A 13,763-nucleotide genomic window follows, 5' to 3' on the forward strand; every position below is an offset into this window, starting at 1 on the left:
GACATTTGAGTCATTTGTAAAATTATATCAAACCTATTTTTGAGGATATCAAGGCAGTATTTCAGCTTTCATTTTTATTTCACAGCATGTCCAATTTTTAATAGGTACGCGCAACAATCCAATAACATTGCTTTGATTTCCATGCGACGTTTCATACAATTTTCATATTTAAATGCTCTCAATCAAGGTGTGAAGTCATTCAAAGTATTAAATCCTGTTTCTAAAGAAGAGTGAGAACAAATTGAGAGGGGGGAGACACTAAACTGGATTATTTTTGCAGGATACATAAACACCAAAGAGAAATAAAATGGTACTAGGGGCCCATGGCAATAAAATCTGTGATGTGAAGAAACTTTTGTTTTTGTTATAGCAACGACAGTGATGGGAAAATGGAATCCCAAGGGTGCCATCAAGGGACTCGTGCCAGGTAATTCAAAGTATGGGACAAAAATAAATAAATGAATCAATAAAATAAAAGAGAAAGGGAGAATGACTTTGCTGCTAACCAAGAGTAAGATGATACGGACAAAGATAAATAAATTTAAAAAAAAAAAACCAAACGTTGAATCGAAATTTTTTAAGACTTTTTTAAGTTTCAGTTTTAAATTTTTTCTCTCTCTAGCCAGAAATGTTAACCAGTATTGCATCAATTTTTTAAAATAATTTAAAACACAATATGTTCTTTTAATGCGAAATTTTTAATAAATTGCATTTTACCATGAAAAGCACTTTTTTGAATATTTCAATAATATATATACTGACGAATATTTTTTCAAAACTTTTATGCAAAGGAAAAGACATAAGAACAAAGATTTTCAAGAAATTTAAAATGCTACAATCGATTCGAAAATTATATCAGCAAATTAATACTATCCCGGGGAAGGTGCAACAGATAACTAGAAAGGATCATACAAAACCAACGAATTTATATACGTAGTATATAAATTTAGGAAAAGTATTCAATCTCGAATTATTGATGAATTTAAAAGTTCTACAGTCAAGGGCTACGGGTAAGTGTATTATGTATGTGAATAGGATATCTCTAAAACGCAAAGAGTTGGCATGTGGTCTCGACACTTAAACTGTAAATAAAAATTTTTAGCCATCAAGGGGCAGAGATTTTTGCACTCTTATTCAGTCTTGTGCAGTCGTTCTCACAGGATGAAAATATTAGGCATTTTTAATTAATGTGTGTATTCACATACGTATGGTTACTTCGTGTACATGAAAATTATTAATGCATTTATTTTGTTTGAAAATACAGTAAGTACACTCCCGAGTATCCTGTTCGCGACTATCCGGCCTCGTTTCCTTTTATCCTAATTAAATAAGGAAGGCAAAGCGTAGCATTGGTATTTTCGAAAACTGAAAACTGTAAGTTTTACACTTATCTTAAGGTTGCCTTTTCATATATGTGTAATTATTTATCAGTGAAAAATAAAATAAGTTTGAGTCCATTTTCTTAAGGACTAAGCCTACGACTTACGTTAATGTTTTGTTTATGGTTTCTGTATTTAAGTTAGGCATTACAGAATTTATGTTAAAATGTGAACAGTTTATATCCTTTAACATACTTTTTCTCTAATAAATTCTTGAAACGTGCAGTGCAATATATAAAGTATACTGCACTGCACGTATACTTTATATACTGCACTGCACGTTACTTTATATACTGCACTGCACGTTACTTTATATACTGCACTGTCGAGTTAGAGTAGAAGGCTCTGTACCAGTACAGAGCCTTCTACTCTAACTCGACATGTTACCGGCAACTGCTTCTATGATTCACCGGGCCGTGACTGCATTCACTGTCTAGAAGGCTTGAGATAAGGACTTAGTACTCAATAAGAAGTGAGAAAATGCGTATTATAATTGTGAGTCTTGGTATAAAAACTTTGTCTTCTGCTATTGGTGGTCAAAGAAATGAGTTCCTAAAACTCCGGCCTTTCCGACTATTTTGCTATCCGGCCTGCCCTTCCGCCACATTAGGTCAAATACTCGGGAGTATATTGTAATTATAGATATATTTTAAAACATATTTTCATAAAAAACTGTGGAAGTCAGAAGGAGCTCCACAATAAAACTGGCAACAATGAATGCATAACTTCTTTGAAGATGTCATCAATGTCGTTTTCCAAATCAGAGAATCGTAATAGAAAATATCGAATAATAGTTCGATAGTAGTTGTTAAAATAATATTGAATAGATATATATGATTTATTGATGTCAATCGGAAACATCTGGTTACCTAATATAAGAAAGTTCAGCAAAGAACTTTGGATTTTTTTTATAACACGTGACATATAAATCTTCAGTTTCTCGGCAGCACGTTTCATTAAGTAATTAAAAGTCAAGAATGAAGCAATTAAAATGAAAAATTAAAAACAGTGTGCTTCACAATATAGAGCTCTCTCCTTCTAGCTTGCAATAAGATAATGAATAAGAAATAACAAGAAACAGAAAAATAATATATCTAATTTGGCTATCCTACAAAATCACTGAACCTCATTAGTGCTCGATTTTACAAATGAACAACAAGGTCAAACTTAACAATTCCAGTGAACCATGATCCAAGCACATTGACCAGAACTTGAAAACATGCAAATTTCCAAGCTCTCAAAGTATTAAAACAAAATGCACAACATAAAGAAATAAAATAAAAATCAGCAAGAAAAACTGTAACTTTAAAGATTTGAAATGCATGCATTGGCTCTCCCATCAAAATAAGGTTTCTATCATCTAACTTGCACGCCATCTTTAACAGTCTGAAAATTCAGTTTCTTATTTCTCACGCATCAAAAAAACTCTTTTTTCCTTAATTCTCAACAAAGAAATTCACGTGATTAAATATTTGATAAAACAAAGAAAACGATTTGAATTTCAAAGCAACCATTAAATCTATGCAAAAAAATACTTAAAAATTATCGAAATTCTGGTGGGGGGGGGATGTCACGAGATATCAAAAACAAATATTTTTTTTTTTTTTTTTTTTTTTTGTTTTGTAATACATGAAAATCACTATTGTGCAATAATATTTTTAACAGAAATATAACTGGAATAAAAATTACCAAATAGACCATTATAGCGAAAATATAAATTTTAATTACGATTCCATTTCAAATTTTTTTAAAAAAGAAAATGCTCTTTACGCTTGTTTACCTTATAACCTCAGACCTGAAATACCTTACATTTTCTAAAGTATATTTTTTACCAAATCTAGTAAATTTATTTCAAAGAATCCGGTTTGCAGAGCATCAATAAATATTAGCAGATATATTAAGAAATCTAGGAATACATTTGTTTTTCACAAATTTACTAACAGTTGGGGCCATGATTTTCAACTCTACTTTTAAGTAAATTAATTTACAACCTAATATTTAATTCAGAAAACAATACAATAGTGAATCCTCATCCAGAATACACATGTGTGCAGAATTTCAAAATGTTGGGGTATCAAAATGTGATTGAAGAAAATCAATTACAAACTAATGAGAAACAAGTCCAGTAAAATAAAAAGTGTTTAAAAACAATTCACCCACTCTTTTTTCAATGACGAAAGGGAAATTGAAGAAAAGGGGAAAAAATATCCATTAAGCTTCAGCAATATTAAAATCGAAGTCATTTACGTTTGTTTCAAAATTGTAACCCATACTCTCCAATAAGAAGAAATGAGTCTACTTTGTATCCTTGCGCCATATTATCCTTGTCCAAGGCATATATTTCTCCAATATAAATTTAGAAATAGAAAATTATTTGAAATAGAATGACTCATTCACAAATCTAACTATTTGTTTATTTGAAAGAATATGCTCCATTTTCTCCACTTCTAAATGTAACAAGATTTCAACATCTACAATGATCATATTAAAAAGAATTCAAACAAATTAAATTTGAGAGGGAAAAAACTGGGCCAAGATCAATATTTTCCTCTTCTCCAGCCGCTGCAAGAGTCATTTTTAACAGCACCGATGAAATGAAATAAGATAAATTGCTCAAAATGTTACTTTTATCTTGAGCAGTCATTTTCTAGTATAAAACACTCATTAAAATAAAATCTCCAGCACTCATCCATCTTACTAGTAACTACAATGTATAGCTTTATAATGCTAGAAATTGCTAGAAACTACAATGTATAATATTATTTAGTAGCAACTTTATCAAAACCGGTTAATTTCTAGTATGCATTTTTTGAAAAAGTTTTAACATAAATAAAAAGTACACGCACCTAAAAATATAATCAAAAATAATTTTTTTAAAATGAGTTCAAAACATTAAAATGACAATGGAAAGCGAAAGCGGTCTTTAATTTAAAGCATGTTATCTACTTAACGCTGAGGCAATAATGCCGCATATCGTTCCGCAGCAAGATGCTTAGTTTATTCAAAAATGAAATCGGCTTTGCGAATGACGTGTCCAGTGTTATACATACATAGTTATTAATAATATTAGCAAATCTGACCATTTAGACGAGCTGCTATCCTATTAACAATATTTCTGACTGATCGCCACAGATTAACTACAGAAAGCTGTATCAAAAAATCCCAGGCACATTCGCAGAGATGCTTAAGAATCAGAATATTTTTTTGTAGTATACCTTAGATATAAATATACAATAATATTAAAAAGTTTTGTTTCCTTGTAGTGGGATATTCTCTGGAGATAATGTTAGGAACACTCAAAAAATCAGATACGACACCGGTGATTCAACGTAAGGGAGCGTTGGGGGCGGAAGGGCCTCCGGCCGGCACTTTTTGAGTACAGCAAAATTTCTCAAAAATAATATTTTGTAATCTGAACAAAAAGTTTGAGTTATTTCTTTACAAACTTTTGTTCCACCTACAATTCAGACCCATTAAAATATTTAATCTGTGACCGAATTAGAGAATCCCTTCCCTTTCAAGGAATCCATTTACAAATTTGGTTACAAGTCCATGTACCAAATTTCAACCGTCTACCTCACAGCGCTTGAGAATTATCGTCACAAGCATTATAACATCAAAGATACATTTTTACGGACTCATGGAGGTCTGAAATGGGGAGATACCCCAAAATACGCCAACAATTTTTTGACGATTCCAGTACTTCCTTTTATACTTGGTATACGATAAATTTAAAAAACATCGAACAGAATAAAAGAAATAACTCAGTACTATACATGTTCATGGACATCTACGGGGTTCTAAATGCAAGCTTACATAATGAAAAGTAATTATTAAAAACGTTAATGTTTATTACTCGCATATATATGCAAAAGGAGGATTGCCATCATTTTTAAATTCCTACTTAAAGAGATGCCTATGCAATCAATATTAATTTCTTTTCAAAGGAACTTGGCATCTTATAAATTATGAAAGTCCCGAAATAATAAAATGACAAAAGTGGATGTTTTTTCCATAAGGATAAATTTACAGATTTATTTTTCTTTATCAAAATCGGAACTTACAAATATATTGGTTATAAAATATTTTAAAATTGCATTAAGCGACAGTAGACGCTTAAAAACACAGAGTTAAATAAGAATTAATAATTTTAAAAAATACAGTAGGCCTTCTTAAACCTTTCCTCTTCTATTGATTTACTTCAAGTGTAAATCGGATCCCATTTTTACCACACAAAAAATATATTAACCTCAAGTGTATAATACCCACTACATTAATGAAATACACACATGAAACATTCGTAAAAATAAACTGACAGAAATCAATTTTAAGTTACTTGCTTTATAAATTTAACAAACTTAATAGATTTTTTTTTCATATTTGGTAGCTGCTAGGATTTTCGCCACCCAAATTTTAGTCATCCAACCCTTTGCAAAGTAAAGGTACAGAAGCCCTGTTCAAGACCGTAAAAATAGGAATTTCTCGATGGAAAGATAATAAGATAAACTGCACATATTGACTCACCTGATATCTCTGGGCAGTGTCCGAGCCATGACTGCTGTGTGCTCCTTACCACCGATGATCAAAAAGGCAACATATGCCAACACAAAGGATATGAGCAATGGAAGCCCCTCGTAAAAGGCTAGAAAACAGAAAATTAGGAAGAACAGGACGCCCCGGAATACACAGACAGGATTATTCAAGCCGAAAAGATCATTCAGGCAACTCAACAGGAACTGCTTCCAGGCCACCACATCTTGGCCATCTGCTCTGGCATAAGCCCCATTGCATTTGGAAGAAGTCATTGCGGAGTCTTTAGTTCGCACGCTACAAAACGTCTCTGGTGTCGGATGACGCTGTAAAAATATTCTAAGAGCAATATGGGGGTCGTGACACAATGGAAGAGGAAACAGAATGCGACATGGCGTCAGAAGCAAAACAAGCAATTAAGGGGTGAACTCGGATAAGTTTTTCCTTATTTAACACCGACGCTCCGCCCGCACATGCAATTTCTTTCCTGCACAGGTCTGAGAGACGAACTTCCCACTGCATTCAGGATCGATTGTTCGATTTCATCTAAGAACAAACAATGTCGTGTCCTTCGTCAGGGATTCAAAACAGGGCGAAAACACCGGGGAGAGATGGGAGATAACAGTGCTTCTACAGCCGACAGAAAGGTATGTGTAGCTTACTACTAGTCGGCCGACTTAATTGCAGCTGAGCAACAAATAAAGTTGGAGGAAAAGTTCATGTGCAGAATGCAGCACTACTTTCTCTGTTCTCACTCGATTGCCTCAACTGAATTCGTTCCCATTCGAGAGCCGAGTGAAGCACAGTTTGTAGGTCAAAAAGTTAAGGTGAGTTATACGATAGCTTAAGTTTCAGTAGCTTTATAAGAAATATCATACTAAAACTAAAGGAAATTTTTAAAACTGTCGTTATTTCACATCAAATATATATGCTTATCAAAACTTACAATGATAAAAACAAAATGCGGAATTGTAGAGTGACATAAGTTTGAAGGATCTGAATTTTCTATGTCAATAAATGAGAGCTTGCGACTTTTCTAATAAGCATAATATAAATGTAATTTTAAAAGTCCGCATAATTTACACCACTTTTTGACCTCTTTGTATGGTCTTTGGAGGATGTTTTTGTTGTTTCATTTGATTACTGGCGCCGCCATAAATTAAATAAAAAAATGTATCTTATACATCGAGTCAAGTAATCATGCCAGGTCAAAAAATGAAGGACACACCAACACTTCAAAAAACACACACAAATATAAGCGAGTATAATAAAAATATAGTTTATCTAATTATAGATTATCTGGAATGGTAGTAGTCCACAGGAATAATTTTAACAATAACTTAACCATTAAAACATTTGCTCGGTAATAATTTTAAAAACTTAATTATTAATTTTTTTTTCAAACGATTTACATTCGCAAATGGAAAATCTGACCCATCTAGCATACATATCGGGGAAATAGCTCATGCCAAATTTTTCATATAGCGAACCCGGACGCAATTATGCAATCGAGGGTAATTATATAAATTGCAAATGAGTGTCCTTTCAGTGAGTAATCAGACTTGGCCAACACAAACGTTTGAATAACGTTTGAACATAATTTCATCATATATCTTGAATTTTTAGATTAAAAAAATATCGTCTTTAAGGCTATAGACTGAGCATTCTCGTATAACAAAATATATAACTTCTTTGGATTAAAGAAGTTATATATTTCTTCTAAGCCTACAAATTAGTATAAGAGGGGAGTATATAATTTATGAATTATATATAGTTAATGAAACCATTAACATTTGAATCAACTGTATAATCTTTAATATCGGGGGGGGGGGGGGGGGGTAAAGGTCAAAATAACTATATGCAACCTACCCCCTCTTCCCCTTCTACCTTATTTCTTCCGCATACATAAATAAAATACCTTTTGCATCCAAAACTGAAAACAGATTATCTCCAATAACCCTTTTTAAATACTGATAAAGGAATGTCTAGACCAAAAACTAGTGAGCTCCATTTACATATATTTTTGAATAATTTCTATAAGAAAAAAAAAATTGAATGAAGTATAGAGGATGTAGGAGTTTTCACATTAGAAAATAAGTTCTAAACTGATTTGAAGCTCTTTTTATATACCTTAAATCGGCTCAAATCGTTTCTAGTTTCTAAAAACAGAATTTTCAAATCGAGTTTTTAATTTTTTTTAATTCATTCATTTAAATTTTTGCTCAGCTTCTGATGTTCTAGAATTTTTGAAACTTTGTTATTTGAATTTTGTCGATGACCAGATACTCGGTCAATCCATTTAATTAGATTCCATAAAGACGGTGTCAACTGCATGCATGGAATCAAGATGTATAACTGCACCTTTTAACATTTCATAATAATTATGATAATGAATTAAAATATAAAAACTAAAAAGTATACAATAATTAAAATATAAACATTTCTAATTTTTAATACATTAAATAAAGCATATTTTTAAAACAGATTTTTATTACATATGTTAAAATCTCAAATCATTCCGTGAAACTTGATTTAAATAAAGAAATATTTCTATTCAATTCACACTGTCCTCCAGGCCTGAGGTATATTATATATATATATATATATATATATATATATATATAATATACCTCAGGCCTGGAGGACAGTGTTCTAATTTCAAGTCACTGTATTGGCCAATTCACTGTTCTTAAAACGATGCATGTAGCACTGGTACATGATTACATGTACATTGGTAAATGATGCATGATTGAAACTGGTACTAATATAATGTTCATACATACTACTCGCGATGCACAAATCTATATAGTAATGACATGCATAAACAGCATTTACACAAGTGATAGTGCCGTAGAATTTTAATAGTTTATGTAGCTATATGTCTTCCGTAATAAATTTCATTGTAAAAGTGAGTAGTTGGTGCTGTGAAAGCGTTTATATGGTAATATATTTCACATGTTATTTCTAAATTTTTATTTCACAAATTTCTAAATTTGTTCTTGCAAATTAAATTTTTAGTTTCCCCCCAACAATGACAGTAAAGTATATGAAGTGAAATGAATAATTCGTATCTATCAAAATGCGAGAACTAACCACATACCGGAAGCTTCTCATTCCCAAATTTGGGGCGCCACCGGTGGAAGCTTCTTGCAACAAGCATACTTCACAAAACTCTACGTCTCTTCTTTAAATGAAAAAAAAAAAAAAAAAAAGCCTCAGAACAAATGATCGAATTTAAATTGTTTTGACATCTCCTCAAAAGCACAGGAAAAGAGAGAATTATAAGTGGCGATTTATGTTTCTCTTAAATATCCAAAGAATTTAACATGAAGTTGGTTAACATAAACGACAGATCTCCAGTGGTTGAATACAGAACCTTCAGATCCTGAAGCTGAGGTGAAGAAATAAAGCACACATTTTTTGCTTATATTATAATGGTAAAATACGAGAGCTATTTCTTTTCCAATCCATCAGAAATAATAAAAAAAAGATGCAGAGACTGCAAAATACAAATCCTAGAAATCGAATGAATCATTTTTAACACTGATTTTAACAATAAATTAACAATGAATAAACATCAAGAGATACAAAACTATTAAGCTATAGAACTACTGCTGCGAAAGAAATCTTGCAAAGAAAAATCTATATTGAAACTGGCGATTGGACAAAGCGCATCAGGTGTACAAACCCAGACAGAAAAGAAATGGGCGACTGTATCTAAGCAAAAAGTAAAAGCAGCAAGTTTATTGCTGATATGGGAAAACTTTGAAATTGCATTTCTAAATGCATGAAAAGTAAGCTCAACACATTTACTGGAAACTGTTAGATCAATAACTATTAACAAACTCGACTAATGAAATTTATTCTTGCTGGGGTAATGACACGATACCATTTGCAGGTAAAAGCCACAACAACCGTGGGAAGTTACTATTTTCGCTAAAAGAAAAGACATTTCTAAATCCAACTTATTTTAAAGCTTTCATTTTCCTTTCAATATCCTTGCAATTTCTCAATATTTAAATGAAATGAAATTGCTAATAAAAGCAAATAACCGTCTAAATGCATTGGAAAATAGTTCATTTTATTAAATAATTTATTCCATTTCAAAATTATTAGAATATAGCAATAACAGTCCTCTACTCCTACAATTATAACAATATACAGTGCGCGAAAAAAGTACAAGGACAACATGTAATTGCATGAAAATATGCTTTATTTCCATTTCACCTAAATGAACTTTTTTATATTTCTTACTTCTGCTGCATAATTTTGTTATAACACTTATCCCACATAAAAAACATAATTTAGCTTCAAAATATTGATTTTACAAAATTTAACATTAAAGGAAATACGGAAAAAATTATAAGGATATGTTGTAAAATACTTAAAAAATGTTTCAATAATCAAGAAAACTGCCTTTTTTTTTCAATCACTTGAATAAGCCGAGAGGTCATAGATCCTGAAAGATCTTTTAAAATGTCCACAGATATTTTTTCCCAAGCGTCTTTGATAGCGACAACAAGATCTTGTGTACATTGATACTGTGTGCCGTTTTTATAAACTTCTCGAGCTAGACGTCCCCATAAGTTTTTGATTGAATTAAGATCGGAACTTCTCGCCGGCCAATCAAGTAAATTTACAGAATTGGCTTCAAATCAGAGTTTTGCACTCGTAGAAACGTGTATCAAAGCATTATCCTGCTGAAAAATATAGTCCCCTGAAGTAATTAGTGGCGCTTCAGGTAACAAACTTTCTCCTAACATATCAACATACCTGTCCGAATTCATTTTACGGTTGATAAATACAATGGAGTGGTTCCATTTGCCGCAAAAGCGCCCAATACCATTACCGAGCCACCACCATATTGACGCCTGGAAAACACTTCCTTGGTCTTTCGCAGATCATACCAAAAATAACGAAAACCATCAGGTCCATCAAGATTAAACTTTTTTTCGTCCGAAAAAATTACATCAGCCCACTTTTGACCAAGAGATATGTATTTTTTGGCAAAGTAAACTCTTCTTTTCTTATGATGATTTGTAAGAGGGGGGCGTGACACTAATTTCCCGTAAGAAACTTGAGGATGTTTACTCAAAACATTTTGAACAGTCCTTGTTGAGCATGGTAAACTCAAATTTTGTCTAACTTCAATTGCGGTTTCTCTTTTCTCTCAAGCTCTCCTTACAATCATTCTTTTTTGTCGACGAGTGAGAATTTCTGGTCTCCCAGTTCGCTTTTTCACACCATACATCCCAGGATTTTTTAGAAAATTATAAACCACCGTTTTAGATCTCTTGATTCTTTTTGAAATTTCCCATCCACTTAATCCACATTCTCGAAAAGCAACAATTTTTCCTTTTTCAGAGTCAGAAAGTTGAGTTCCTTTGGGCGTCGTTTAAAAATTCACACTGAAAGTCGCCGAGTGGGAAATTCTTTTCGCAAATGAATCTTTTAACTCGGAATTGTCATTTTATGCTTTCAAATATGCAAATTTTTAAATAATTACTGGAGAAAGAGCAATGTCCTTATACTTTTTTCCGTTTTCATTTAGGTTTAAAAATCAAAATTTAAATTTTAGCAGATTTAAAATTGAAAATTTTAATTACTTTACGCATAAAATATTTTAGTTTAACTTCTATTTTTGCTACAAAAATTTGCATGATTCTGTAAACAAGGCTTCTAGATTTGGCGATTTTTCGCGTGTCCTTATAATTTTTTCGGGCACTGTAGACAAATATTTGTAAAAGTGATATTCATATTGAAATAACTTCAATAGAAATTGTAACTTATGCTGGAATATTGTAACTTATGTATAACAAATGAATGCTTATTTTAGATCTGTACAAGAAATACACTAATTAGATAAATTTACCCACGATAAGAATCACAAATTATTAAAAAAAAACTTTTTTTTCACTTCTAAAATTTGTATTTCTGTAATTAAATTATCACCGGTAATTTTTTTTTTTTACTTCTAAACATTGGTTGGAAAGAAAATAATAATTAAGAAGTTAAATTAGCGACTCTTTGATAAATGATAAAAAGTTTATCGAATTTCAAAATTTAATCATCCTTAGCATAGAACTATCAAAAATTAATATAACTTCATGAATTATTGACATTTAATAACAAAGGCACAAAACTTCTGTAATAAAACGCGAAATAGCTAACTTGGGAAGTAAGTTTCCACAGAATGTAGGGTAAAATATCAAGCAATACATTTTATCAACAATATGAACAACTCCATACAACACAATAAGATTTGAAATACGCAAAATAAGGATGTAATTTGCATGAGTGAAACATTAAAACAAAAGTGTGTTAAAATTCAACTACCAAACAACCTTGAATGCCTACTTAATTACTCACATCACAATCGAATATGAATTGTGTTTTCATTTACTGCTCTAGGCGTATTTTTTTTTTTCTTCTCTTTTTTGTAACTATATATTATTTAAATGAACGGAACAGTTCCTAATTGTTATAAATATATACTTTTATATTTTCTTATTGTACTTTGTATATTAACATAAAACATTAGCATTTTAGTCAATAAAAAAATTTATCCATTATCATGAAAAATCGCTGATACGAGTTCAATAAAAGTCAAAAGAGAAAATAAAAATAAAAAATATATATCATTTATGTTAATACGGTTTAGAAAAGAATTTTTTTTATTATTTATTTTTAGTTATTTATTTTGTCGAATAACGTGTATAGCAAAGCTAGGAAAATTTCGATTGTTCTTTTCTGAGATCAAAGAAATGCTTGTTTAAAATAAACCCGTTTGATAATAAAATATGACTCGCAGATCAAAGCAGAAAGTTTTAAAATGTTCTAGTAAAGTTACTTCATGTAAATACAGAAAGTTATTTTCATTAGAACACACAAGATCAGACGTTGAATCTTAAAAAAACATTACTTAAATTTCTGAATAAAATAATTTGCCTCTATTTAACAGCATACTGCTTGATAAAACAGCGGTACAAATATTCCAATCACTAATTTTCAAAAATTCATACTCAAAACACAATCAAATTATTAATAAAATAGTAGAAACGAATAGCAGTGACATCTGTCGGAAGAACACGCAACTTCCACAATTTTAATGTAATTATCATTCAATTGATTTTGGACTCACTGTCGAAAATTTTATTCCAATACGCATAAATTGCTATCTAAAATAAAAGTAACAACCACACGCTGTATGAAAAAATTACTTACAATACAATAATTAAATGAAGGGTAAACGTAGATTTAGAAATTTGTTTTTTTCTGTTGATTTGTAAAAGTAGTTGTGCATCAAAAGGTTATTTTGACGTTATTTCCGCATAGAATAATTCAGACTTTTAGACGATAGTCAAATAAATAAAATATATTAAAATAATAATCAAACTTTAATATATCATTATACTTTCGATAAATAAAAAACGGCGATTGTTGGTTATCACTAACATCAGCATCATTCTGTAATAAAAGATATATAGAAATTTAAGAATTAATGAAAGAAGCACATCAGTATCATATCCTTACTGAGGCTTTTGTCAAATATATACAATGTCAAATATAACAATTTAAATGTAAACATTTCGTCATCTTGATCAGTTTGAAAAAAGAGAGAGAAAAGATTAAAAAGTGCAAATATAATAACTTTCGTGGCGACATCTAGCGAAGAAATTTTGATACATTTTCAAATAATTTTAATACGGTAAGCATAATTCGATACTCTCTGTAATCGAAATATCAAATTGCCAATCATAGGAAAAGAAAACTGAATAAGATGCAATTGCAATTCTCATTAAACTTTTAATAAATTCGACTTTATCAGCTAAAGTATACCAAGTTTTCACGCAT

General features: G+C 30.9%; 2 protein-coding genes across 3 annotated transcripts in view; one reads left to right on the top strand and one right to left on the bottom strand.

Moving 5' to 3' along the window:
* Positions 1-13,763, bottom strand: part of LOC129982445 (long-chain fatty acid transport protein 1-like) — a 96,458-nt gene that overhangs the window by 69,118 nt on the left and 13,577 nt on the right. Inside the window, exon 1 of one of the 2 annotated variants that reach the window (XM_056093067.1) lies at positions 5,904-6,315. The exons of the other annotated variant lie outside the window; for it this stretch is intronic. Coding sequence (XP_055949042.1) covers positions 5,904-6,184 — 281 coding nt within the window. The 5' untranslated portion in view covers positions 6,185-6,315. Of the gene's footprint in view, positions 1-5,903; positions 6,316-13,763 lie in introns of those variants that run through there. 2 annotated transcript variants of the gene reach the window in all.
* Positions 6,479-13,763, top strand: part of LOC129983579 (oligosaccharyltransferase complex subunit ostc-A-like) — a 28,852-nt gene continuing 21,567 nt past the window's right edge. The window contains exon 1 of the mRNA XM_056093141.1: positions 6,479-6,736. Coding sequence (XP_055949116.1) covers positions 6,629-6,736 — 108 coding nt within the window. The 5' untranslated portion in view covers positions 6,479-6,628. The remainder of the gene's footprint in view (positions 6,737-13,763) is intronic.

This window comes from Argiope bruennichi, chromosome 1 (assembly GCF_947563725.1).
Source record: "Argiope bruennichi chromosome 1, qqArgBrue1.1, whole genome shotgun sequence".
Lineage (NCBI taxonomy): Eukaryota > Metazoa > Arthropoda > Arachnida > Araneae > Araneidae > Argiope > Argiope bruennichi.